This window comes from Oryx dammah, unplaced genomic scaffold (assembly GCF_014754425.2).
Source record: "Oryx dammah isolate SB20612 unplaced genomic scaffold, SCBI_Odam_1.1 HiC_scaffold_16, whole genome shotgun sequence".
Classification (NCBI taxonomy): Eukaryota; Metazoa; Chordata; class Mammalia; order Artiodactyla; family Bovidae; genus Oryx; species Oryx dammah.
In genome coordinates, this window is record NW_024070200.1 from 27,174,482 (window position 1) to 27,201,313 (window position 26,832).

Consider the following 26,832-nt stretch of genomic DNA (forward strand, 5'->3'; position numbering starts at 1 on the left):
TCTGGTACACAACTTGAGGCACTTCTGGAAGCTTATTTAAATTATTCCTTTTCCAGGAAGGGTTAAGCTTGGTTCAACTACTTGCTTTTTTGTTATTTTGAAGTACTCAATGATTATCTACATAGGCCTTCTTCCAAAAAGAGAATAAAATTACATATCTACCACCTACAGTCATTTCTTCTTTTTCAGAGTGATGAATGATGATTACTGTGTGTCCACAAATACTTTTATTCATGATTTTAATTAGCATGGATAATTTGGTCCAGAAGACTTCAGTTCAGATATAGCAGCACAAGTTTGTTTTTTCAAATTATACTTTTATTTTTATTTTGAGGTATTTGTAGATTCACATGCAGCTTATAACAAATAATACAGAGAAATTTCATTGTGCCCTTTACCAGTTTCCTCCAGTGGTAACATCTTGCAAAGCTATTGCACAATTTCACAACCAAGATACTGACATTGATATAGTCATGATACAGAACATTTACATCCTCCAAAGGATCTCTCATATTGCCCTTGTAGAGCCACAAACACAATTCCCTCCCCCATCACCAATCTCCTCCTTCACCCCTGGAAACCACTCTTCTGTTCTCCATTTCTATAATTCTGTCATTTCAAGAATGTTAAGTTGAATCATATGGTACACACCCTTTTGGGATTACTTTTTCATTTGGCATAATTATCTGGAGTTTATCCAGGTCGTTGCATGTATTCATACTTTGTTCTTTTTCATCACTAAGTAGTATTCCATGGTATGGATATACTACTGGTTGTCGAATCATTTACCCAGTGAAAAACTTTGCTTTGTTTTGGCTATTACAAATAAAGCTGCCATAAACATTTATGCATAGTTCTTTTTATGTGAACATAAGTGTGCAAAAACATGTTTAAAATGATATGTAACTCTTTACCTAATTTTCTGGCTGCTTAACTACAGAGCAAAGAAACTCAGGCATCTGCCAAAGGTCACAGACCATCTCCTTATAAGTGAGGATTAACTAATAAACTCTTATCAGTATTTACAGCTTTATAACCTTGGGAAGCCCTTGACTCTCTCTCTCTGAGCCTCAACCAGACAAGATGTTTTTCCAGGTGTGTTCTTTGAAATATGAACTTCATGAAACGCTCCTAAAGGGGAAGGGGAGGTGGGAAGTTAATGGTCAAATAAGTTGAAGAAATTTTGAACACTATAATCACATTCCTCTTTTGAAATAAACAAATGCCCTTTGGTGTACAAAAGGAAGAATCCAGTATCCAACTGCCCAAGTTCAAACCTCCACTTGCTAGAACAGTAACACTCAGTACAACACTTAACTTTCCCACATCTCAACTTCCCCATCTCTAAAGCAGAGATAACAACAGTACTCCACTCATATCAATGAAAGATTAACTATAAGGATACAAGAAAACCCTTGATAAATGTTAGCTATTATTATTATTGCCATCATAATCAAAACAATCAAAATCATTATAATTTTGTTTAAAATATACATGCCCAGACCCAGAATCATAAAGTCTAGGGGGAGAGTCTAGTCCAGATGAAGAAGTAGAAGTTCATCTGTATTAAGGAAGAGTCCAAGATAGTACTAGATGTAGGATTCAGACCCAGACCACACTGCCTGATGGAGAGTTGTCATACTCACGTCCATACTCATACTCAGTAAATCCTTTATTCTATCGTCCTGCAGAAAGAGCATGGTTCTCTCCTGAACTGAAGGTTGGGCTTGTAATATTAACTCATGATTCCTTAAGGGGATAGTTCAATAAAATAAAATGCAGTTCTGGGACGCTAGCACACAACAGCTTTCAAAAATATTCCTAAGCATTAAAAAAACCCCTTTTTTAAAATTTAAGCGTTGGTATGTAAAATTTTTATTTGTGAGTCGTTTAGCAAATCAAATCTGAAGACTGGACATTATTTCTTTAGAAATACAAGAAAATAATTATGATTGCTATTGTTTCTGTAGGTTTCACCACCACACTGCTGATTTCCAAAGGTCTTAACTGTCAAAGACCAGGCAAATTTCCAAGACACTTGGGGAATGACTCTGGAGGTGGTGGCAATCTTCTTACCACTTCAGTAGCAATCCTTAGGTAGGCTTTGGCCTGGAAAAGAATAGATTTATTTGCTGTATATTTCTCCCCAGTACACAACAAGTGACTCACAAACTGCCGTCACTGTCTACAGAGTTGAACAGAATGTGATGAAGAAATTCAATAGTGAGAAGATATTGCTGTGAACATTGCAGGTGGGGTAGAGGAAAAAGGATTTTAGGTTATTTGGAGGGTACTATTTGGAAGATGACTTTCTGAAAAAAAAAAAATCAATATTTAGTAGCAGCAATTACTGTTTTTCAAATTCTAATTCCTGTTTCAGCAAACTAGCAACCCAGTCCAGCTGCAGAAAAATTACACCTTCCTCTTCTGAAAAGTTGTTATCCTGAGTGGGATACTGCCATACTTCTTTGGCATTAAGAGTTGTTAGTCATTTTTGAAAAGACTATCTATACCATCCTAGGTTAATCTTTGGAAAGCATTTTCATCACTCTCTTTGAGAATGGTGTCTGATACCAGCACCAAGCACTTATAGGCTCCTCCATCTGGTGAGATTTAAGCACCATGCAAGAATTCCTAGAATCAGTTGTCACACTGTCTACCTCTACGACCCCAGTACAACATAACACAAAAAGCAGCTCCCAAGCATCAAGTGGGCCACAACTGACCTAAAGCCTGCACAGTCCAGTTAGAACAATGGTCATGGCATTTGTATTTCAAAGTTTTAAACAATTAAAATGCAAATACTACTTACTTCTACCTTATCTATAAAAAGTAACTGTAAGACAATAGTAAGATTTTCTAAAACTGTTAATTTATACATTTATATACTTAAGAGTTGTGTAGATACTAATTCTACTACCGCTACAACCAGCACCACTTGATGTAATGGTAATAGTTATAATTTACTTGAGTACTTAATAACGGTCAAGTATTATTTCATTTTATCCTCACAGTTATCGTAAGGGGTAAATTCTGTCATTATTCCCACTCTATAAACAAGAAAACCAAGACTCAGAAAGATGAAGAGTATTATCCACAGCATCACAGCTAGTGTGAGATGAGGTGAGCTTTGAACGCAGGCAGACCAGTTCCTTGACTCTGGACGGTAAAAGAACTGTTTGAGGCTTCTTTACCCTGACTTTACCCTGACTATCAATCCTAAAGGAAATCAGTTCTGAATATTCATTGGAAGGACAGATGCTAAAGCTAAAACTCCAATACTTTGGCCACCTGATACAAAGAACTGACTCATTGGAAAAGACCCTGATGCTGGGAAAGACTGAAGGCAGGAGGAGAAGGGGACGACAGAGGATAAGATGGTGGGATGGCATCACCGACTCAATGGATAGCAAGCTCCGAGAATTGGTGATGGACAAGAAGCCTGGCATGCTGCAGTTCATGGGGTCACAAAGAGTTGGACACAACCGCGAGACTGAACTGAACTCAACTACCCTGACTTGATGTTTAACTGTGTTTCACACATCTTGACTATTTTTAAAAAACTACACTCAAAAGTAAATATTTTCTCCATTTAGGGAAATAGTTTAATATAGACCCCTGTGTATTTACATTTCAAATTTGATACAATATAATTAGAAATCAGCATTTTGAAAAGGAAAAGAATTATTTTGATATATATAATTATGTTGGGCTTTCCTGGTGGCTCAGACAGTAAAGAATCTGCCTGCAATGCAGGAGACCCAGGTTCGATCCCCAGGTCAGGAAGATTCCCTGGAAAAGGGAATGACTACCCACTCCAGTATTCTTGTCTGGAGAATTCCATGGACAAAGGATCCTGGCGGGCTACAGTCTGTGAGGTCACAAAGAGTTAGCCATGACTGAGTAACTAACATTTTCACTTTTTCATATAATTTAATATATATATATATATATATATATACACACATATATATTATAATTTTGTGCCACAAAAAGAAACCCATGTTCGTAACTCACATCATAAATTTAAATATTTGTCACATACTATATCAGAAAGAAGAAAAATATGTATACACACATATAGCTACCTTTATGTGTGTGTATATGTGTATGTATCTGTGGATATATAGGTATTATATATACATATAAACAAGGGCCTACTATATAGCACACGAAATGCTGCTCAATTTCTGTAACAACCTAAATGGGGAAAGAATTTGAATAAGAATAGGTACATGTATATGTTAAAATAAAAAATTTACTTGCATTTTCCCCTGGGAGTTGGGAATGAAAAAAAGTCAGTCATGTCTGTTATCTCTCAATCAACATGCTGGAAAACTGTTCATGAAGGAAATTTTAAATTATACTAATTACAACAATGACACACATTTAAGTGTATATTGTCTATATATATATATATTGCCAGGCTACTTGTTTCATTGTTGAAACATATCATATTTAATTACATAAAATATATGTTTCACATTACTACTTTACACCTTACATTTCGGCTCTACTTCTTGAAAAAGATCCAATGATTATAATCAGAAATGTTTGACTTTAAAAGGAGTAATTGGTTATTTATGTTAATATTAATAATTGATATATTTGGGTTTGTATTTATCAAGGTTTTGTGGTCTCCTCAAAAGACCTGATTTAATTTCGTATTCAACCTATATTAACTTCTTTTCTACTAACTTTTAAAAATAAATAAACATTTGACCCCTTTTCTTTATAAGTTATATATTTAATATTTGTCAGTTTTTGATCTAGAAGCAACAGTGTAATTAAAAAAAAACTAATTACAGAGTAATCTTATTTAAAACTTTAAAGATCTACCTTGACAATGTAAGAAGATTACAAGTAAATGTACTTTCAAATGCTACTTTTTCATTGGTGATATGTATTTAAATTTCTTTAAAAATACATGCATAGATCCTAAGTGCACACAGCAATGAAAGTGTACAAACTGAATACACTTCTGTAACTCAACACCCGTGTCAATAAGCAGAATACTGTCAGACCCCCAGAAAAAAAAGAAAAAAACTATATTTGTTCCCTAATAGGTGAATTATATTTTACAAGGAAAGTGTTAAAATTTCATTTACATTCTTCTTTTAAATAAAAAAATAGCTCTCAAAATATGAATAAGACCTTATATGTTTTTACTGAGTACATACTGTACTAAGTACTAGTATAAGTAATCATGCAATCTTATGTATGTAAAATAAACACCATTGGCTCAACTTGGATGAAGAAACTGAACTTGTCTGCTCAGTCACAAAGTCAGCAGGATGAAGAACATTCACAACTGGATCTGCCTGACTCCAAAGCCCAGCTCCTTCTAGCATATCACATGTCTGGGCTGTGTGCTCAGTTGCTCAGTTGTGCCTGACTCTTTGCAATCCCATGGACTCCCACCAGGCTCTTCTGTCCAAGGAATTCTCCAGGCAAGAATACTGGAGTGGGTTGCCATTTCCTCCTCCAGGGGATCTTCCTGACCCAGGGACTGAACCTGCAACTCCGGCACTGGCAGGTAGATTCTTTACCACTGAGCCGCCTGGAAAGCCCACCACATCACAAAGAAAGTGAAAGTGTTAGGCACTCAGTTGTGTCCCACCCTTTGCGACCCCAAGGACTGTCCATGGAATTCTCCAGGCAAGAATACTGGACTGTGTTGCCATTTCCTTTTCTGGGGGATCTTCCCAACCCAGGGATTGAACCCGGGACTCCCACACTGTAGACAGACTCTACTGACTGAGCCACCAGGAAGCCACATCACACATTAAACAGTAGATTCAAAATACAAGTAATTTAATCAAAATGTACTGTCTAAAAAGGGTTTCAATCTCTGCTGCAGTCACCAGAAACAACAGATTTTGCTTAAAAATGGAAATAACATATACTTTATAAAGAAATATTTCTTTTAAAATGAAAGTGTGATTTTCAGGATTTTCCTGGAAGTCCAATGGTTAAGATTCTGTGCTTCCACTAAAGTTTCCACACACTATAAAGTGTGGCTCCCCCCATGCCCAAAGTGCTTATTTTCACCCATGCATTATTATAAATATTAACACCTTTTATCTCCTAGTAGCTTTTCTAGGTATTTAAGTCTAATATTTTACTGTGTAAATAAAGTGCACTAAGGCAAGCTAAGGCCCATCATTCTATAATTTCTTAGTTCTTACTTAGATTAAATTAGAGATATAAACCTATCTTACTACACAAAATAAAGATTCCATAATAATCAAATTTGCTACATTTAACCTTTGCTTTTTAATGGACTAGCTCCAAGCTTAAACTTCCAATGTATCACACTGAAAGTAACAGTTAGGTTGTCATTTGCCGAGAAATCACTGAAAGTGCTTAGTTTAACGGTTTCTATTTCCACAAAACTGTTGAAATTTAATTTTTTCAGCCAATGCAGTATCATTCAACAAATACTTTTTGGTTCTTAGTGCAAGGTATAGTTTTGGGAAATCTGTGGGATGTAATGATTAAAAAAAAAAGGGAGGCAGAAGCACTCTCTGGTAAAGAGTTGGGGCCTTAAGGTCAGACAAGTAAGCTTTAAAATCCTAGTTCCTTTACTTATTAACACTGGCCTTGGGCAAGTGAATTAACCCTTCCAGGCTTGGATCCATTATCTGTAAAATGGTTATAATAACAGTATCTACCTCAAAGGGCTTGGGGGCATATTAGGTAAGAATAAACTATGTGAAGTATGGTAATACAAAAAGTAAATAATAAATGCGTGTCTACTATTATTACTATTATGACCTCAAGTAATTTACAATCTCACTGAAGAGTTCATATTAACATATCCTTTTGGACAACTTTCCTGCCTGTGGACTAAGAAATTAAATCCCTTCCTTTTGTTTAATCTGTCATTATCAAGTAAAGGAACTGGATGACAACCAAAGTATACAAGCTTTATGGTGAGCTTTTCCCCTTTATTTTTAAAGATGTGAAGTTCTAGTTTTCCATACACAGTCATTTCATATTAGGATTATGAGATTATAATGTAGAAATGATAAGACAATAGGGCTTCGACTTACCTTTTAAAGCCTTTACCAGGTATCTTACAGCATAACTTTTAACATCCAACATTAAGGCTTTTACTTGACAAAAAGAATGAAACCACAAAATTAATGGTCAATCATAGGTTCATCACTGTGTCCTGTGATGTCCTTCAACCAAAGGCAAAAGGTTGAAATAGTTGAATGAACTTATAATTACACAAACCAGAGGAATTGCTATTGAACTTAAGAGTTCTGAATCCTAAGTGTCAACTCTCTCTCCCTTTCTCTGTTGCTTTCTCTGGCTATTTTGCACTACTTATATTTATGGCTTCAACTACTCTCGGTTCCTCAGTTGTGCACATACTGAAAAAGTGAAGTTGCTCAGTCGTGTCTGACTTTTTGCTACCCCATGGACTGTAGCCTATCAGGCTCCTCTGTCCATGGGATTTTCCAGGCAAGAGTACTGGAAATTTCTTTCTCCAGGGGATCTTCCCAACCCAGGGTCTCCCACGTTGCAGGCAGACGCTTTACTGTCTGAGGCACCAGGGAAGCCCATGGTGCACATATGCAGCTGGTTTTGACTTTTGGTTGAATAGGTAGTAGCCAGTTGGAGCTTTTTAACTGGTATTGTAGCCCCTCCCCTGCGTCGGAGGCCAGGGGCTACTGCCGAGAGGAGCCACCCCACGTCCTAGGCCAGGGGCGGCAGCAGGAAAAAGCAACCCCACGTCCAAGGAGTGGTGGCTGTGTGGGCACAGGAGGGGCCAGAGGAGCCATCCCACGTTGAAGGTCAGGAGGGGCGGCAGGAGGAGATACCCCTCATCCAAGGTAAGGAGCAGCGGCTGTGCTTTGCTGGAGCAGCCGTGAAGAGATACCCCACGCCCAAGGTAAGAGAAACCCAAGTAAGATGGTAGGTGTTACAAGAGGGCATCAGAGGGCAGACACACTGAAATCATACTCACAGAAATCTAGTCAATCTAATCACACTAGGACCACAGCCTTGTCTAACTCAATGAATTTGCCATGCCCACAGGGCAACCCAAGATGGGCAGGTCATGGTGGAGAGGCCTGACAGAATGTGGTCCACTGGAGAAGGGAATGGCAAACCACTTCAGTATTCTTGCCTTGAGAACCCCATGAACAGCATGAAAAGGCAAAATGATAGGATACTGAAAGAGGTACTCCCCAGGTCAGTAGGTGCCCAATATGCTACTGGAGGTCAGTGGAGAAATAACTCCAGAAAGGATGAAGGGATGGAGCCAAAGCAAAAACGATACCCAGTTGTGGATGTGACTGGTGACAGAAGGAAGATTCGATGCTGTAAAGAGCAATATTGCATAGGAACCTGGAATGTCAGGTCCATGAATCAAGGCAAATTGGAAGTAGTCAAATAGGAGATGGCAAGAGTGAACGCCGACATTCTAGGAAATAGCTAACTAAAATGGACTGGAATGGACTGGAATGGGTGAATTTAACTCAGATGAACATTATATCTACTACTGCGGGCAGGAATCACTCAGAAGAAATGGAGTTGCCATCATGGTTAACAGAAGAGTCCAAAATGCAGTACTTGGATGCAATCTCAAAAATGACAGAATGATCTCTGTTCGTTTCCAAGGCAAACCATTCAATATCACAGTAATCCAAGTCTATGCCCCAACCAGTAACGCTGAAGAAGCTGAAGTTGAACGGTTCTATGAAGACCTACAAGACCTTTTAGAACTAACAGCCAAAAAAGATGTCCTTTTCACTATAGGGGACTGGAATGCAAAAGTAGGAAGTCAAGAAACACCTGGAGTAACAGGCAAATTTGGCCTTGGAATGCGGAATGAAGAAGGGCAAAGACTAATAGAGTTTTGCCAAGGAAATGCACTGGTCATAGCAAACACCCTCTTCCAACAACACAAGAGAAGACTCTACACATGGACATCACCAGATTTCACCACCGAAATCAGATTGATTCTATTTTCTGCAGCCAAAGATGGAGAAGCTCTATACAGTCAACAAAAACAAGACCAGGAGCTGACTGTGGCTCAGATCATGAACTCCTTATTAACAAATTCAGACTCAAATTGAAGAAAGCAGGGAAAACCACTAGACCATTCAGGTATGACCTAAATCAAATCCCTTATGATTTTACAGTGGAAGTGAGAAATAGATTTAAGGGTCTAGATCTGATAGACAGAGTGCCTGATGAAATATGGAATGAGGTTCGTGACACTGTATAGGAGACAGGGATCAAGACCATCCCCATGGAAAAGAAATGCAAAAAAGCAAAATGGCTGTCTGGGGAAGCCTTACAAATAGCTGTGAAAAGAAGAGAAGCGAATAGCCAAGGAGAAAAGGAAAGATACAAGCATCTGAATGCAGAGTTCCAAAAAATAGCAAGAAGAGATAAGAAAGCCTTCTTCAGCGATCAATGCAAAGAAATAGAGGAAAATGACAGAATGGGAAAGACTAGAGATCTCTTCAAGAAAATTAGAGATACCAAGGGAACATTTCATGCAAAGATGGGCTTGATAAAGGGCAGAAATGGTCTGGGCCTAACAGAAGCAGAAGATATTAAGAGGAGATGGCAAGAATACACAGAAGAACTGTACAAAAAAGATCCTCACGACCCAGATAATCACGATGGTGTGATCACTCATCTAGAGCCAGACATCCTGGAATGTGAAGTCAAGTGGGCCTTGGAAAGCATCACTATGAAAAAAGCTAGTGGAGGTGATGGAATTCTGGTAGAGCTATTTCAAATCCTGAAAGATGACGCTGTGAAAGTGCTGCCCTCAATATGCCAGCAAATTTGGGAAACTCAGCAGTGGCCACAGGACTAGAAAATGTAAGTTTTCATTCCAATCCCAAAGAAAGGCAACGCCAAAGAATGCTCAAACTACCGCACAATTGCACTCATCTCACACACTAGTAAAGTAACGCTCAAAATTCTCCAAGCCAGGCTTCAGCAATACGTGAACTGTGAACTTCCTGATGTTCAAGCTGGTTTTAGAAAACGCAGAGGAAAAAGAGATCAAATTGCCAACATCCGCTGGATCATGGAAAAAGCAAGAGAGTTCCAGAAAAACATCTATTTCTGCTTTATTGACTATGCCAAAGCCTTTGACTGTGTGGATCACAAGAAACTGTGGAGAATTCTGAGAGAGATGGGAATACCAGACCACCTAACCTGCCTCTTGAAAAATCTGTATGCAGGTCAGGGGGCAACAGTTAGAACTGGACATGGAACAACAGACTGGTTCCAAATAGGAAAAGGAGTACGTCAAGGCTATATATTGTCACCCTGCTTATTTAACTTATATGCAGAGTACATCATGAGAAATGCTGGGCTGGAAGAAACACAAGTTGGAATCAAGATTGCTGGGAAAAATATCAATAACCTCAGATATGCAGATGACACCACCCTTATGGCAGAAAGTGAAGAGGAACTCAAAAGCCTCTTGATGAAAGTGAAAGAGGAGAGTGAAAAAGTTGGCTTAAAGCTCAACATTCAGAAAATGAAGATCATGGCATCCAGTCCTATCACTCCATGGGAAATAGATGGAGAAACAGTGGAAACAGTGTCAGACTTTATGTTTCTGGGCTCCAAAATCACTGCAGATGGTGACTGCAGCCATGAAATTAAAAGACGCTTACTCCTTGGAAGGAAAGCTATGATCAACCTAGATAGCATATTCAAAAGCAGAGACATTATTTTGCCGACTAAGGTCCATCTAGTCAAGGCTATGGTTTTTCCAGTAGTCATGTATGGATGTGAGAGTTGGACTGTGAAGAAGGCTGAGCACTGAAGAATTGATGCTTTTGAACTGTGGTGTTGGAGAAGACTCTTGAGAGTCCCTTGGACTGCCAGGAGATCCAACCAGTCCATTCTGAAGGAGATCAACCCTGGGATTTCTTTGGAAGGAATGATGCTGAAGCTGAAACTCCAGTACTCTGGCCACCTCATGCGAAGAGTTGACTCATTGGAAAATACTTTGATGCTGGGAGGGATTGGGGGCAGGAGGAGAAGGGGAGGACTGAGGATGAGATGGCTGGATGGCATCACGGACTCGATGGACGGGAGTCTGAGTGAACTTTGGGAGTTGGTGATGGACAGGGAGGCCTGGCGTACTGCAATTCATGGGGTCGCAAAGAGTCGGAAACGACTGAGCCACTGAACTGAACTGACTGAACTGTAGCCCCTCCCAACTTTTCCAATGATGCCTCGAATTCAACACATTCCACACCTTTCAATTAATCACTATGTTTTTAAATATTACTGGAAGAGTTAAATTCCTAAAGCCTAATTTTAGAAGATTTTATGGACAGAAAATGAGAGCCCTGGAACCTGGTGCTGAGAGGAGGGACTAATTAAAGATAGACAAAAGAAGGAGGAATTAGAAAGAAGACAAAAAGCTAAAGATGAAACTTTTATTTATTAATAAATTTGCCTGTAGCAAACCCCTAATGAAAAGTGTCAATCTAAAGGGCTAACAATTAACAAATAATTTGACATATTCTATCCCATTAATTTTTATAGAAGGTTATCACGTCAGAATTTATTTTGGGGGGCTCCACTTCACTGCAGATGGTGACTGCAGCCATGAAATTAAAAGATGCTTACTCCTTGGAAGAAAAGTTATGACCAAACTAGATAGCATATTCAAAAGCAGACACATTACTTTGCCGGCTAAGGTCCGTCTAGTCAAGGCTATGGTTTTTCCAGTAGTCATGTATGGACGTGAGAGTTAGACTATGTAGAAGGCTGAGCGCCAAAGAATTGATGGTTTTGAACTGTGGTGTTGGAGAAGACTCTTGAGAGTCCCTTGAACTGCAAGGAGATCCAACCAGTCCATTCTAAAGATCAGCCCTGGGATTTCTTTGGAAGGAATGATGCTAAAGCTGAAACTCTAGTACTTTGGCCACCTCACGCGAAGAGGTGACTCATTGGAAAAGACTCTGATGCTAGGAGGGATTGGGGGCAGGAGGAGAAGGGGAAGACAGAGGATGAGATGGCTAGATGGCATCACTTACTCGATGGGTGTGAGTCTGAGTGAACTCCGGGAGTTGGTGATGGACAGGGAGGCCTGGTGTGCTGCGATTCATGGGGTCACAGAGAGTCGGACACGACTGAGCGACTGAACTGAACTGAACTGATCACGTTTGCAGGTAAACACTTCTTAATGTCTTTAAATGAAGACATTCAGGTAGAATGGGCACTAAGCTTCCATGCATATGGCAGAATCTGTTGAGGTGGCTGTGACCAGCTTCTGAGAGCAGATTTCCACTTAAGTTCACACAGAAAAAGGGAAGGGGATTATTAGAAGGTAAGATTCACCATAAAAGTTATCAGAAGTGTTCTGATTCCAGGACTCAACAACAGTTTCCTAAAGTCTAGGAATTCCTAATGTCCTTATGCTGAGGCTGAGAACTCTATCCTCATCTTATGATTCAAATTCTGCTGATTTTTAGATGTCACCAAAGAGTGACATTTACCTGAAGCTATGTAAGGGGAAGGGCATAAATGGGCTCAACCCTTTGATGAAGGGCAGAAGAAAGACAATTAGGACCATGACAACTTTCACAGGACATTTCAAAAGACATAAATACTCATAGCTGTATTCTGCTTGGCATTTTTCAAAATATTTTCACATTATCATCTCATTTAATCTTTCTCATTATGATATCAATTTACAGACAGAGAAAGGTTCAGAGACATGAGGGAACTTATCTAAGGTCACACTTAGAAAGTAGCATTCTTAAAAAAAAAGAAAGTAGCATTCTTGGTAATAAAATCCCAGGCTAATACTGATTAATGCTTTGCTTTTCATGCAGAGACCTTTTGATAATCTAGTAAATCTCTTGTTCAATTTCCCAGAAAAATGCACATTCATACATTCTGGATATAACTTCAGGGGAATTCTCAAACCCAGGTTAAGATCCTCTGTATTATGGCTGCCACTGTGCACACCAGTGGGACCACTCCTCTTCTCTAGATCTCTGTAATATGAAAAGGAGGAGAACTGAAAGCCAGCCTAAATATACACGATAGACACTGAAGCAAGCTTGCAATTAATTGAGAAGGGAAGCAGATATTGCCTTGGGAAGAGGATGCACGCCTACAGTTTCAGAGCTGAGTATGGAAATAGCCTCGGGTACTATCTTGGACAAATTCCTTACTGCGAATGAATCTCTACTTCTTCATTTGAAAAATGGAGATTATCAAACATACCTCACAAATGTGTTATGAGAATCAAATTAAGAGGATACATTGTATTTAATGCATTCAAGTACGGTACTCATTTCTTAGAAGGAACTGAAGAAATCATAGCTATTAGTAGAGTACTCAGAAGGTGACTAGAGAAGGTAAAGGCAATCCACTCCAGTTTTCTTGCCTGGAAAATCCCATGGACAGAGGAGCCTGGTGGGCTACAGTCCATGGGGTCGCAAGAGTCAGACACAACTGAGCGACTAAACCACCAGAAGGTGACACAATGAAAAGAGGACAACATTTGGAAGGAAAAGAATTGTTTTTTAATCACATCTTAGCATCTATCAGTTCTGTGACCGTGGGAAAATTATTTAGCTTCTATGAGTCTCAGTTTTCTCAACTGCAAAATGGGAACTATTTATACATTGTATTAAGTTGTTGTGAGCATTGAAAGTATATAGATACCTAACAGTGTCTAACATACTATAACTGCTATTATTGTTAGAAAGATGGTTAATAACAATGATTGTCTGCAATCTAAGGGTAGGAAACAATAACTTCCATGGAAACAAAATAAATACAAAGCTCCATTTTTAAAATCTCTTTTTATGGACATGTCTGAATCTTAAAAAACTGCTCAGAAGTCTTCATATGTAAGGTTGATAATGTGGTGCATGAAGTTCTCACTAGTTTTAGCGGACATTTCACCAGATTAAGTCTAGCCTAAACCACAAAGGGGTAGCTTGCTCACATTACCATAAATGTCAGCCAGCAACAGTAAAATAACACATCTAATTTTACGTAAGTGTAAATGAGATTTAAAAAACATGTAACCAAAAACCTTTACAAACACTGTTGTTTAGAGTTTTAAATCATATTGCTTTTTGATGGCTGCTATATATTCTCTGTTATGTTATACTCCTTTAACTTTCTGAAATGTTTTTGCTTTTGGAGAATCTCAAAGAAAAAAAAATAATGGACAGGAGGGAAAATATTTTAAAACCTACATTCATAATTGAAATAAACTACTAGACAATTATTCTTATTGAAAAGGATTCACCACTACATATCTTTAAATAGGCTGCTCTCAGGAGGCATTTAAAAGTATGTGACTTTAAAACCCCTCAATTTTCATACAACTTTTCATTCACTGCATAAAGTACACTTACAGTAGATGAGACTGCCATGCTTCAGTTGTGAAAGCAATAAAAGGTTATGTTTTTTGCTTATCTGAAAGATTTCAAAGAAAAGACTGAAAAGGAAATTTAACATTTATTACTACATAAGAGGCACAGAAAGGAAAAACAAGGATATATACAATAGTATGTTTACTCAGACATCATATCCCAGCAACTCAGTCACCTGTACCGTAACTGTCGACCCTTAAGAAAGAGAAAGGAGCTGTGGGTCCTGAAAGAGATAGTTCAAAATGAATATACTTGACCAATCTTAGACTTCTAGTTGTCAGCTTTGCCCTTATTTTATTCACAGTTCTAACAAAGTCTGGCTCCTTTGTCTTTCAGTTCATATAGGATTAGAGGAAGCAAACTAGAATGAAAGGGGGAATAGTTATGGGTGGACAAAATAACGGTACTATAAAGCCACACTTATTTGGTATGGAAAAAAAAGAGAAAAGCTAAGAGGACTGATTGAGGCTGTTTGGCAAAGGAGTGTAAGAATTACATTAAAACTGATGCACCAGATGATGGCTCACTTTCTAACATAAACAGCAACTGCTACTTAGGAAAGAAGAGATATATATGACTTTATTATATATGATTATATATATTAGATATATAACAAAATTATTCTATATAATAAAATCATACATATATGATTTTATTTCTATTTTAAAAAGAGTAAAATAAAAAAGCCATGACAAACCTAGACAGCATATTAAAAAACAGAGACACCACTTTGCTGACAAAGATCCACACAGTCAAAGCTATGGGTTTTCCAGTAATCATGTATGGATGTGAAAGTTGGACCATAGAGCCTCAAAGAATTAACGCTTTTGAACTGTGGTGTTGGAGAAGACTCTTGCGAGCCCCTTGAACTGCAGGGAGATCAAACCAGTCAATCCTAAAGGAAATCAACCTTGATTATTCACTGGAAGGACTGATGCTGAAACTCATACTTTGGCCACCTGATGCAAAGAGCCAACTCACTGGAAAAGACTCTGATGCTGGGAAAGATTGAAGGTGAAAGAAGAGGGTGGAAGAGTATGAGACGGTTAGATAGCATCACTGACTCGGTGACATGAATTAGAGCAAACTTTGAGAGATAGTGAAGGATAGGGAAGCCTGGTGTACTGCAGTCCCAGGGATCACAAAGAGTTGGTCACAACTCAGTGACTGAACAAGAGCTTATACTTAAAGGCAGTAAGCTTCAGCAGGCTTTGAAAAATCTATCTGTACCCCAAATTATATTAGATAATGAAACACTATTAATTTTCCCACCTCACCTCCCCAATCATATTTATTAAAATAAATGCAGTGGAAATCCCATCTCTGAAGGTTTATACAGTTTCCCTACATTCAACTCAATTTTTTCTTGTATTTGGTTTCCTTCTCTCAACAATCAGCTGAACTTCTAACACTGAAATAAAATAACTTCAGGCAGTTAGATATTGCTAACTAGCAAGAAAAGAACTCTACAAATTTCCACTGTTCATGTTCATCAGGAGAAAACTGGTTGGGTGATGATTCTTTGTAGTTGGGCCTGTTCAGTTGGTAATTCAAAATCAGCACTGGTATGTCTACCTTATAGTAACTTAAAGAAGCTTTGAATAAGTTAACTAATCTTTGGTTAATACATGCATTCCAAATAGACAAACTTGATCTCCCCAACCTTCTTTCTATATATCAAAAAGTATATATCCTGTGAAAATAAATTAAAAAACATATTTCTAAATATAACTTACCTCATCACTTTCAGGCTGTGAAAACACAATCGGCTGGCCTGTATCTGAGGCTTCCCTTATGTTAAGATGTAAGGGGATGTCTCCTAAAAGAGTCCACCAGATATCCATTAGTACCACAAAAGCTTATACAGGCATTTGAAATTTTACTGTGTGAACTGCAGGAGCAAATTGATTCAAATCAACCTGAGTTATGACTATCCTCAAATTGCTAAATTTCTGAAAAACAAATTTCAAATGAAACTTAGGGACAAAATATTCCATTTAAGGGTAATACCATGATTACATTTGAAAGCAGTGTGGCAGTCAATCAAGGAATAAGATCTCTGATTTATTCTTTGCTGGAGGTCTTCCAGCAAAAATGACCTGGAAGATATTTCTAAATTTGTTTCCCTGTAATAACTGATATAGACATAATAATATGATATAGACATAATAATAAAATATAGACATATCTTGCCACATAATAACAGGCAACTGAAAAGGACAGATGAAGAGGCAAAGAAGTTTTTAAAAACCACAACAGAAAATTTTCTTGATAGTGGCAGATGGGTGAGCAAACAGAACTGTTGAAAAGCAGGGCAGATTTGTTAGTTCAACTATCTGCCTCTTTATCAGATAGAATTTTTTATTACATATCAATCTATATAGCAGTATACATAACTTGAGCTCTCAGGAAATAATCAGTTCAGTTCAGTTCAGTTGCTCAGTCATGTCCAACTCTTTGCGACCCCATGAATCACAGCACGCCAGGCCTCCTTGTCCGTCACCAACTCCCGGAGTTCACTCAAACACACATCCATCGAGTCAGTGATGCCATCCAGCCATCTCATCCTCTGTCATCCCCTTCTCCTCCTGCCCCCAATCCCTCCCAGCATCAGAGTCTTTTCCAATGAGTCACTCTTCACTTGAGGAGGCCAAAGTACTGGAGTTTCAGCTTTAGTATCATTCCTTAAAAGAACACCCAGGGCTGATCTCCTTCAGAATGGACTGGTTGGATCTCCTTGCAGTCCAAGGGACTCTCAGAGTCTTCTCCAACACCACAGTTCAAAAGCATCAATTCTTCGGTGCTCAGCTTTCTTCACTGTCCAACTCTCACATCCATACATGACCACTGGGAAAACCATAACCTTGACTAGACGGACCTTAGTCGGCAATGTAATGTCTCTGCTTTTCAATATGCTATGTAGGTTGATTATACCTTTCCTTCCAAGGAGTAAGCGTCTTTTAATTTCATGGCTGCAATCACCATCTGCAGTGATTTTGGAGCCCAAAAAAATAAAGTCTGACACTGTTTCCACTGTTTCCCCAACTATTTCCCATGAAGTGAAGGGATCAGATGCCATGATCTTCGTTTTCTGAATGTTGAGCTTTAAGCCAACTTTTTCACTCTCCTCTTTCACTTTCATCAAGAGGCTTTTTAGTTCCTCTTCACTTTCTGCCATAAGGGTGGTGTCATCTGCATATCTGAGGTTATTGATATTTCTCCCAGCAATCTTGATTCCAGCTTGTGCTTCTTCTAGCTCAGTGTTTCTCATGATGTACTCTGCATATAAGTTAAATAAGCAGGGTGACAATATACAGCCTTGACGCACTCCTTTTCCTATTTGGAACCAGTCTATTGTTCCATGTCCAGTTCGTTGCTTCCTGACCCGCATATAGGTTTCTCAAGAGGCAGGTCAGGTGGTCTGGTATTCCCATCTCTTGAAGAATTTTCCACAGTTTATTGTGATCCACACAGTCAAAGGCTTTGGCATAGTCAATAAAGCAGAAATAGATGTTTTTCTGGAACTCTCGTGCTTTTTCCATGATCCAGCAGATGTTGGCAATTTGATCTCTAGTTCCTCTGCCTTTTCTAAAACCAGCTTGAACATCTGGAAGTTCACGGTTCATGTATTGCTGAAGCCTGGCTTGGAGAATTTTGAGCATTACTTTACTAGTGTGTGAGATGAGTGCAATTGTGCGGTAGTTTGAGCATTCTTTGGCATTGCCTTTCTTTGGGACTGGAATGAAAATTGACCATTTCTAGTCCTGTGGCCACTGCTGAGTTTTCCAAATTTGCTGGCATATTGAGGGCAGCACTTTCACAGCATCATCTTTCAGGATTTGAAATAGGTCTACTGGAATTCCATCCCTTCCACTAGCTTTTTTCATAGTGATGCTTTCTAACACCCACTTGACTTCACATTCCAGGATATCTGGCTCTAGGTGAGTGATCATATCTTCGTGACTATCTGGGTCGTGAAGATCTTTTTTGTACAGTTCTTCTGTGTATTCTTGCCAGCTCTTCTTAATATCTTCTGCTTCTGTTAGGTCCATACCATTTCTGTCCTTTATCAAGCCCGTCTTTGCATGAAATGTTCCCTTGATATCTCTAATTTTCTTGAAGAGATCTCTAGTCTTTTACATTCTGTTGTTTTTCCTCTATTTCTTTGCATTGATCGCTGAGGAAGGCTTTCTTATCTCTTCTTGCTTTTCTTTGGAACTCTGCATTCAGATGCTTATATCTTTCCTTTCTCCTTTGCTTTTCGCTTCTCTTCTTTTCACAGCTATTTGTAAGGCCTCCCAAACAGCCATTTTGCTTTTTTGCATTTCTTTTCCATGGGGATGATCTTGATCCCTGTTTCCTGTACAATGTCATGAACCTCTGTCCATAGTTCATCAGGCACTCTATCAGATATCTACCCAAGATGGGAGGGTCATGGTGGAGAGGCCTGACAGAATGTGGTCCACTGGAGAAGGGAATGGCAAACCACTTCAGTATTCTTGCCTTGAGAACCCCATGAACAGCATGAAAAGGCAAAATGATAGGATACTGAAAAAGGAACTCCCCTGGTTGGTAGGTTCCCACTATGCAACTGGAGATCAGTGGAGAAATAACTCCAGAAAGAATAAAGGGATGACGCCAAAGCAAAAATGATACCCAGTTGTGGATGTGACTGGTGATAGAAGCAAGGTCCGATGCTGTAAAGAGCAATACTGCATAGGAACCTGGAATGTTAGGTTCATGAATCAAGGCAAATTGGAAGTGGTCAAATAGGAGATGGCAAGAGTGAACATCAACATTATAGGAATCAGTGAACTAAAATGGACTGGAATGGGTTAATTTAACTCAGATGACCATTATATCTACTACTGTGGGCAGGAATCCCTTAGACGAAATGGAGTAGCCATCATGGTCAACAAAAGAGTCTGAAATGCAGTAGTTGGATGCAATCTCAAAAATGACAGAATGATCTCTGTTCATTTCCAAGGCAAACCATTCAATATCACAGTAATCCAAGTCTACACTCCAACCAGTAACGCTGAAGAAGCTGAACGGTTCTATGAAGACCTACAAGACCTTTTAGAACTAACACCCCCAAAAGATGTCCTTTTCATTACAGGGGACTGGAATGCAAAAGTAGGAAGTCAAAAAACACCTGGAGTAACAGGCAAATTTGGCCTTGGAATGCAGAATGAAGCAGGACAAAGGCTAATAGAGTTTTGCCAAGAGAACGCACTGGTCATAGCAAACACCCTCTTCCAACAACACAAGAGAAGACTCTACACATGGACATCACCAGATTTCACCACCGAAATCAGATTGATTCTATTCTCTGCAGCCAAAGATGGAGAAGTTCTATTCAGTCAGCAAAAACAAGACCGGGAGCTGACTGTGGCTCAGATCATGAGCTCCTTATTGCCAAATTCAGAGTTAAATTGAAAAAGTAGAGGAAACCACTAGACCACTCTTTCTACCACACCATCACAAATAAAGCTGAGATTTAAAATGCAGTAAATGGAGTAGAAGAGTTGACTTTCATGTTGCTCAGCATTCTTAGAAGCACTTTAAGTCCATGCAAAGGTTATAGAAATGTGCATATGTGTGTTTTACATAAAATATTCATTCAGTACCTTGCCATTCAGTGTAAATAATGCAGAAGAAGAATGTGTTACAAAGTTACAAAGCTACCACAATTTATATTATAAAGTACAGAGTAACAGATATGTCACGTGCCTCTTATCAGCATATTTTGAGATCTTAGCCAACTCTCTTTCCTAAGTATTCAATAGACAAAAATACATGAATATTTCAATAAGCACGTAAAGGCTAGTTTTTCAGTAAATTTGATGTCTACTCTATAGATCAACTTTAGTCTACAGGAAGCTGTCATGTGGGAAGCAGGGGAAGATATGTTACAGAAAATATTTAGAAACCCCAAAAGTTTTTCTCTTGATTTATGAACTGCCAGTATATAGTAAAGAATCCCGAATGCTTTTATTTCCACCACAGTAATAGAACAAAAGAGTAAAATCGTCTCCATTATATAGCCAGGTTGTTCATTGTTGTTGCTCAGTTCTTGTCATGTCTGACTCTTTGCGACCCCATGAACTGCAGCACGCCAGGTTTCCCTATCCTTCACTATCTCCCAGAGTTTGTTCAAACGCAAGTCCATTGAGTTGGCAATGCCATCCAACCATCTCATTTTGTCACCCCCTTTTCCTCCTGTCCCCAGTCTTTCCCAGCATCAGGGTCTTTTCCAATGAGTCAGCTAGGGACATCATTTCTGCCCTCCAGAGACTCACAATCTGCAGAAGGGGAGAATAAGATGGGGAAAACCTTGTTAGAGAGTAGATGGCACAGTGAGGGCAGCAGTGGACTAACAGCGGCACACAGAGAAAATTAAAATGGGGTAAAGGCAGTGAGAGTTGTGAGGTTCAGTCTGGCCTTGAAAAGTATTTTTGAAGGGCTAGGGCTGAAGGAAGCACACTTCAGAGACATAAGTTAAAGAGGTTTCTGTGACATGATCTGAGACCTTAATTACTATGTATATACCGTCCCTATAGCTGAATACGGGCTTTCCAGGTGGCTCAGTGGTAAAGAATCCACCTGCCCAGAGGGATAGGGTGGGGAGGGAATTTGAGAGGGGCATTCAGGATTGGGGGGACATATGTATACCTGTGGCCGATTCATGTTGATGTATGGCAAAAACCATCACAATATTGTAAAGTAATTATCCTCTAATTAAAATAAATAATTAAAAAAAAAAAAAGAAAAAGAATCCACTTCCCAAGTAGGTTCAATCCCTGGGTTGGCAAGATCCCATGAAGAATGAAATGGCAATCCACTCTAGTATTCTTGCCTGGGAAATCCCATGGACAGAGGAGCCTGAAGGCTATAGGGTCACAAAGAGTCAGATATGACTCAGTGACTAACAATAACCATCACAAGCTGAATGTGGATAAAATTCTGAAGAGCCATTTTACCAAATAATCATTTGAAACACAGCTCCCTAGATTAAAATAAGAGGCAGCAAGGGAGGCAGTAAAGGACACATAAGAGTCCTGGGGATGTCACCCAGCCAGGAGGTCACAGCTGTGAGAGCTCTTTCCTTGATTTCAGTTCCTTGTTCCCAATTCCAACCTCTTCATCATCAGAGCCCCTGTTCCAGTTCATGGGAGAGCCCTCTGGGCCCCACTATCATATTAAAGGGAGCAGATGTGCTCTACATTAGAACTCTAAATTATTTTTCCCATAAGAGTTTGAGATACAACAGTCTATAGCACTAGCCGAGTTTCTGTGATCAGTAAGCAGTGTTTCTGATATATTTTTAGGGTAACTATACATTTGATTTGCAGGGCTTCCCAGGTGTTGCGAGTAGTGAAGAAGCCGCCTGCCAATGAGGGAGACATATGAGATGCAGGTTCGACCCCTGGGAAGATCCCTTGGAAGTAGGCATGGCAACCATCCAGTATTGGCAGCTCCAATACTGCAGTTGCCACTGGCAACATGGCAACTCCAGTATTCTTACCTGGAGAATCCCATGGACAGGAGCCTGGCGGGCTACAGTCCATAGGTGGGCTACAGTTCACAGGGCCACAAAGAGTCAGACTCGACTGAGGTGACTCAGAATGTATGCATGCATTTGTGAGCTGTTGGTTAAAATGTAACTTCCATTTGTAGGTTGTTTCTCTAGGAGACATGTTTCAAATTCCAAATAAGTGACTTACAAAATCATACCACCCATTCATAAATTAGGAAATTATACTGTCAGCATAATTCAATAATACATTATAATTACACATTTACTTTATTATATGAGTATCAATCTGCTGTTATTATGCAGATCTGGGAAACTGAACTTCCTAGGTTAGTTAAATGAGAAACAGTTGCAGAATAAAATTAGTATCTTTAATTATAAAAATGTATCAAAATATATCATTAGTATTCACCTGGTACTGTGGTAGCTGCTATAGTACAAATGCACAAAAACAATAATACATTTAACATCAACTTTTAGAAAACTAATTATAATAAAGAATGTTTTGAATTCCTTGATCTCTAAGGAATATTAATTGTTAACTACCTAAAACTGATAATTCACTCTATGACTCCATTATTTAGCAGCTAACATCTGCCTTTACCCAGAATAGAAACTCATATGCAGAATATCAAAACATGTTCCCTAAAAAGTCCTTTAAGTTGCTTGTGGATTAAAAAAAAAATGTGTTATCTAAAATCAGTGTTTTGCTCCTTTAACACATGATTTTACTTCTCCTTCAATTACTAATTAATTCTTCAATTCAGTAACATGAACAGTATAGACAAGGTAAGTTTCAGGTGCCATACTTCATAGACATGGCATAAAAAGATTACAGAAAACAGTGAATGTCTTTTTTTCTGAAGCAGAGGACTTATACATTCAGAACTGATCAGGAAGGCATTTCTCCACGCACATCAAGAACTGACACTTCCAAAGACTGCCACAACATATGAAATAGGTATTTCTGTATATGTCTGCTCAGTTGGTAAAGAATCTGCCTACTATGCAGGAGACTCTGTTTCAATTTTGGGTCAGGAAAATCCACTAGAGAAGGGATAGGCTACCCACTCCAGTATTCTTGGGCTTCCCTTGTGGCTCAGCTGGCAAAGAATCCACCTGCAATGCAGGAGACCTGGGTTTGATCCCTGGGTTGGGAAAATCCCCTGGAGAAGGGAACAGCTACCCGCTCCAGTATTCTGGCCTGGAGAATTCCATGGGCTGTATAGAGTCCATGGGGTAGCAAAGAGTCAGACACTGAGCAACTTTCATCTTCACTTTCTGCTGATACTAAGAGATGTCTTCCCAACTTAGCAAACAAACTGAAGACCATTATTTAAAATATGGGCTTCAAATCAGAGCACTCAAACCATAAAACTTGCTTTGCAAATCCAGTTTATGGGCAGTTTTCATCTACAGCAAGAGTTATAATTGGCAGAACAAACCCCCTATTCAAAATGTGTTCCACTAATGAAGTATCACAAAAAGCCAAAGAAAGGTTAACACAGAGAAGTGCACTATACTAACTTAATTCAAAACACAAAGCCAAAAGCGTTTCATCATTTTGAGATGATCTTCATCACCATGCTATTTCCTTTGCAAATGAATATCCGGTGGTCTTACCTAGAATATCAAGATCAAGGGTCCGTGCTAGTCTCCTTGCACCATCAGCACCAAAAATATGAGTTTTGTGTTTACATTTTGGACACTGGAAAACACTCATATTTTGGACCAGGCCCAGAACCTAGAATAATAAAGACACATTGAAATCAAAACAAAATTCAACTGAATTTCAATCCATTATTTCAACAAGCTTCTACTGTGTGCCTACTAGGTTTCAGAGATACTATGATGAATAAGTAACGGTCTCTGCTCTCAAACAACTCAAGCTAGTGGGAGAGCAAGACAGATGCCATTAACTCGAATAATGAGATAAGTGCTAAAAAATTATAAATCATGGGGATCAAAAATTCTGTTTTGAAAGAATAAGAGGGATCTCTGGGTATCCCACAGAGAACTGTTTCTTCAGGTTGAGTGTAAGCAGAGGGGTTGAGGCCTATAGTAGGAACTCTAGGCAGCAGAACAGGGAACAAGCCAAGGCAGTGAATTTTGATTCGTAGGGCCTATTGTGGCTGCAGTCCAGCAAAGGTAACAAGGCAGAAGTTAGTTTGGTAGAAAGGTTGAGGTCAGATGGTAAGGTGCCAAATGCTATCCATGTATTTGAGATTTTATTTTTGAAACAACAGAGATGGCACTGAAGAGGCAGTGATACACAGTCAGATCTGTTTCAGAACTTTACTTTGAGGTCAGCATGGAAAAAATAAGCAGGAAGCAACAAAAGAAAAGACACAGTTAAGAGGCTAACTGTGGACAAAGCCTCACAGTAGAAAACAGCTAACATATGTTGTTGTTCAGTCTCCCGGTTGTGTCCAACTTTTTGTGAGCCCATGGACTGCAGCATGCCAGGCCTTCCTGTCCCTCACCATCTCCCAAAGTTTGCCCAAGTTCATGTCCATTGCATCAGTGATGTCATCTAGCCATCTCATCCTCTGACGCCCTCTTCTCCTTCTGCCCTCAATCATTCCCAGCAACATACACTGAGTACTTATTCTAGGTCAGGCCCTGGGATAAGTGCTGTATATGCATTATCTTACTGTCTCTTTATAGAACTTTATGAGATGGGTTGTTAGCATATCCTTTCCAAAGATGAAAAGACTGACACAGCAAAAGACTGAAACTCAGCTCTTATCAAAATGTTATTACTTAAAGCAAAAATTTAAAGCTACATACAAAGTGTTCATTTCTTTGAGTTTCCCCAGCTTCAAAAGAGATATTTCATAAACATTAGCTGAATAGACAGACAGGCTCTATTTATGATTCTTTTAATCTTACTCCTTATTTATAGGAAGCCTGGTTGTCTCCTAGAGTAAAAATGCAGAAAACAACTATCAGAGGCTTATAGGTAACAATGTCCATATCATCCTACCAATCCCACCAATACACTTATCGTTATGGGAGATATCTCTATTAGAACATTTGCATTTTAAATGAAGAATAGCACTGATAGTCCACAATTAAGTATATCAACAAGAAGGTGATCAAATGTGTTATTCTTTCTGAAAAGAGAAACAGGAAAGAGTCAAGTTTCCTATGATATATGTAAATGAAGACAAATAGTGAGGGATATAAATTTGTAGGTAAGCATTTTTCATGCATTATATGCCCTTTTGCTGATGGAAAGTGTCACAAAAAATAAATCATACCATGTTTTGGTAATTCAGTGCCATCTTCAGAAAGCTAAGGAAAACCCAGGTAAATATCACACAGCTTATTTTATTCACTATGTCTACATAATACACTCGTTACTTGAGCTGTCTTACTACCATTTATATTGAATGTATATATCCCCTAACTGTAAGGTTTTCATAAATATAAATAAAATCTCATACTTTTATAAAATAAAATTATATATGTTTATAAAAACAATATAAATAAAATTATCACTCAAGAAGGAGAAGAAAGAAAATCGCAACATGAAAATGTAAAGAAGGGTATATTCTAATTCAGAGAGAATGTGAAATGTATTCCTTCTCTGGAACCTCTTAGGCTTTCCAAGATAGAGAGACATGGAGCAAGAGTATATTTGCAGTTTGTCTGTGATTAACTTATTAGAAAAATCGTTTCCTATGGACTGTATAAATGTCTCAGACATTCCCTGTATAGACTACATAAATGTCACAGACATAAAACTGTAATCAAACTCAGGATTTAATGCTATGCCATTATATGCTAATAACTAGGCTAAACACAAGAAGCAGCACACAGTAGTGAACAAAAGCGACTTGGAGCTTGCACGCTAACTGGAGAAACAGATTGAATAATTAGTGCAAAAATTGATTTTAAAAACGAGAACAGTTTATTACGAGACGGTAGAGAAGAAAAGACTCTATCTACTACGGGAGTCACAGAGTGGGGAAATGTTTGATCCATTGATCCAACAGTTAAAGAGGAAACAGGTTAAAAACAAGGAAAAGCGAGGAAACACACTCAAAAAGGAAGTAGAAGCATGTCTGCCTCAAGGAACTGAAAGGCAGTATGGCTGAGGTATGGGGTGAGTGGTGCGAGATGAGGCTTGAAAGGTTAGGGGCTGCAGGCCATGTTAGGTATGTAGGTTGTATGAGTGCAGAGATGCCACTGAAGAGGTTAAGCAAGAGAGACTGCTATGCTTATAATGGCAGGAGACCCATTTTTCAAGTCTGAAGGTTTTAAAAGTAACATGGAATAGAAAAACTAAAAGGATTTTTCTTTGTGTGTTTATTTCTTTGACAAACACAAATCCAGTAAATGTATGCTCTGAAATCTGTCATTTTAGAGGTGACGGTTTTTAGCAAAGGCCAAGGAGAAAAGGAAAGGTATATCCATTTGAATTCAGAGTTCCAAAAAACAGCAAGGAGAGATAAGAATGCCTTCCTCAGTGATCAATGCAAAGAAACAGAGGAAACAATAGAATGGGAAAGACTAGAGATCTCTTCAAGAAAATCAGAGATACCAAGGGAACTTTTCATGCAAAGATGAACACAATAAAGGACAGAAATGGTATGAACCTAACAGAAACAGAAGATATTAAGAAGAGGTGGCAAGAATGCATACAACTATACAAAAAAGATCTTCATGATCCAGATAATCACAATTGTGTGATCACTCACCTAGAGCCAGACACCCTGGAATGCAAAGTCAAGTGGGTCTCAGGAAGCATCACTACAAACAAAGCTAGTGGAGGTGATGGAATTCCAGTTGAGCTATTTTAAATCCTGAAAGATGATGCTGTGAAAGTGCTGCACTCAATATGCCAGCAAATTAGGAAAATTCAGTGGCCACAGGAGGAGAAAGGGT

The 26,832-nt window shown here is 38.8% G+C and overlaps 1 protein-coding gene across 1 annotated transcript in view; it reads right to left on the reverse strand.

The window, feature by feature from the left end:
• Positions 1-297: 297 nt before the first annotated feature.
• The window catches only part of NUBPL (nucleotide binding protein like), a 223,926-nt gene continuing 197,391 nt past the window's right edge, over positions 298-26,832 (reverse strand). The window contains exons 9-11 of the mRNA XM_040257149.1: positions 23,563-23,683; positions 16,139-16,221; positions 298-2,109 (exon numbers count right to left, since the gene is read on the reverse strand). Of these exons, the coding sequence (XP_040113083.1) occupies positions 2,011-2,109; positions 16,139-16,221; positions 23,563-23,683 (303 nt within the window). The 3' untranslated portion in view covers positions 298-2,010. The remainder of the gene's footprint in view (positions 2,110-16,138; positions 16,222-23,562; positions 23,684-26,832) is intronic.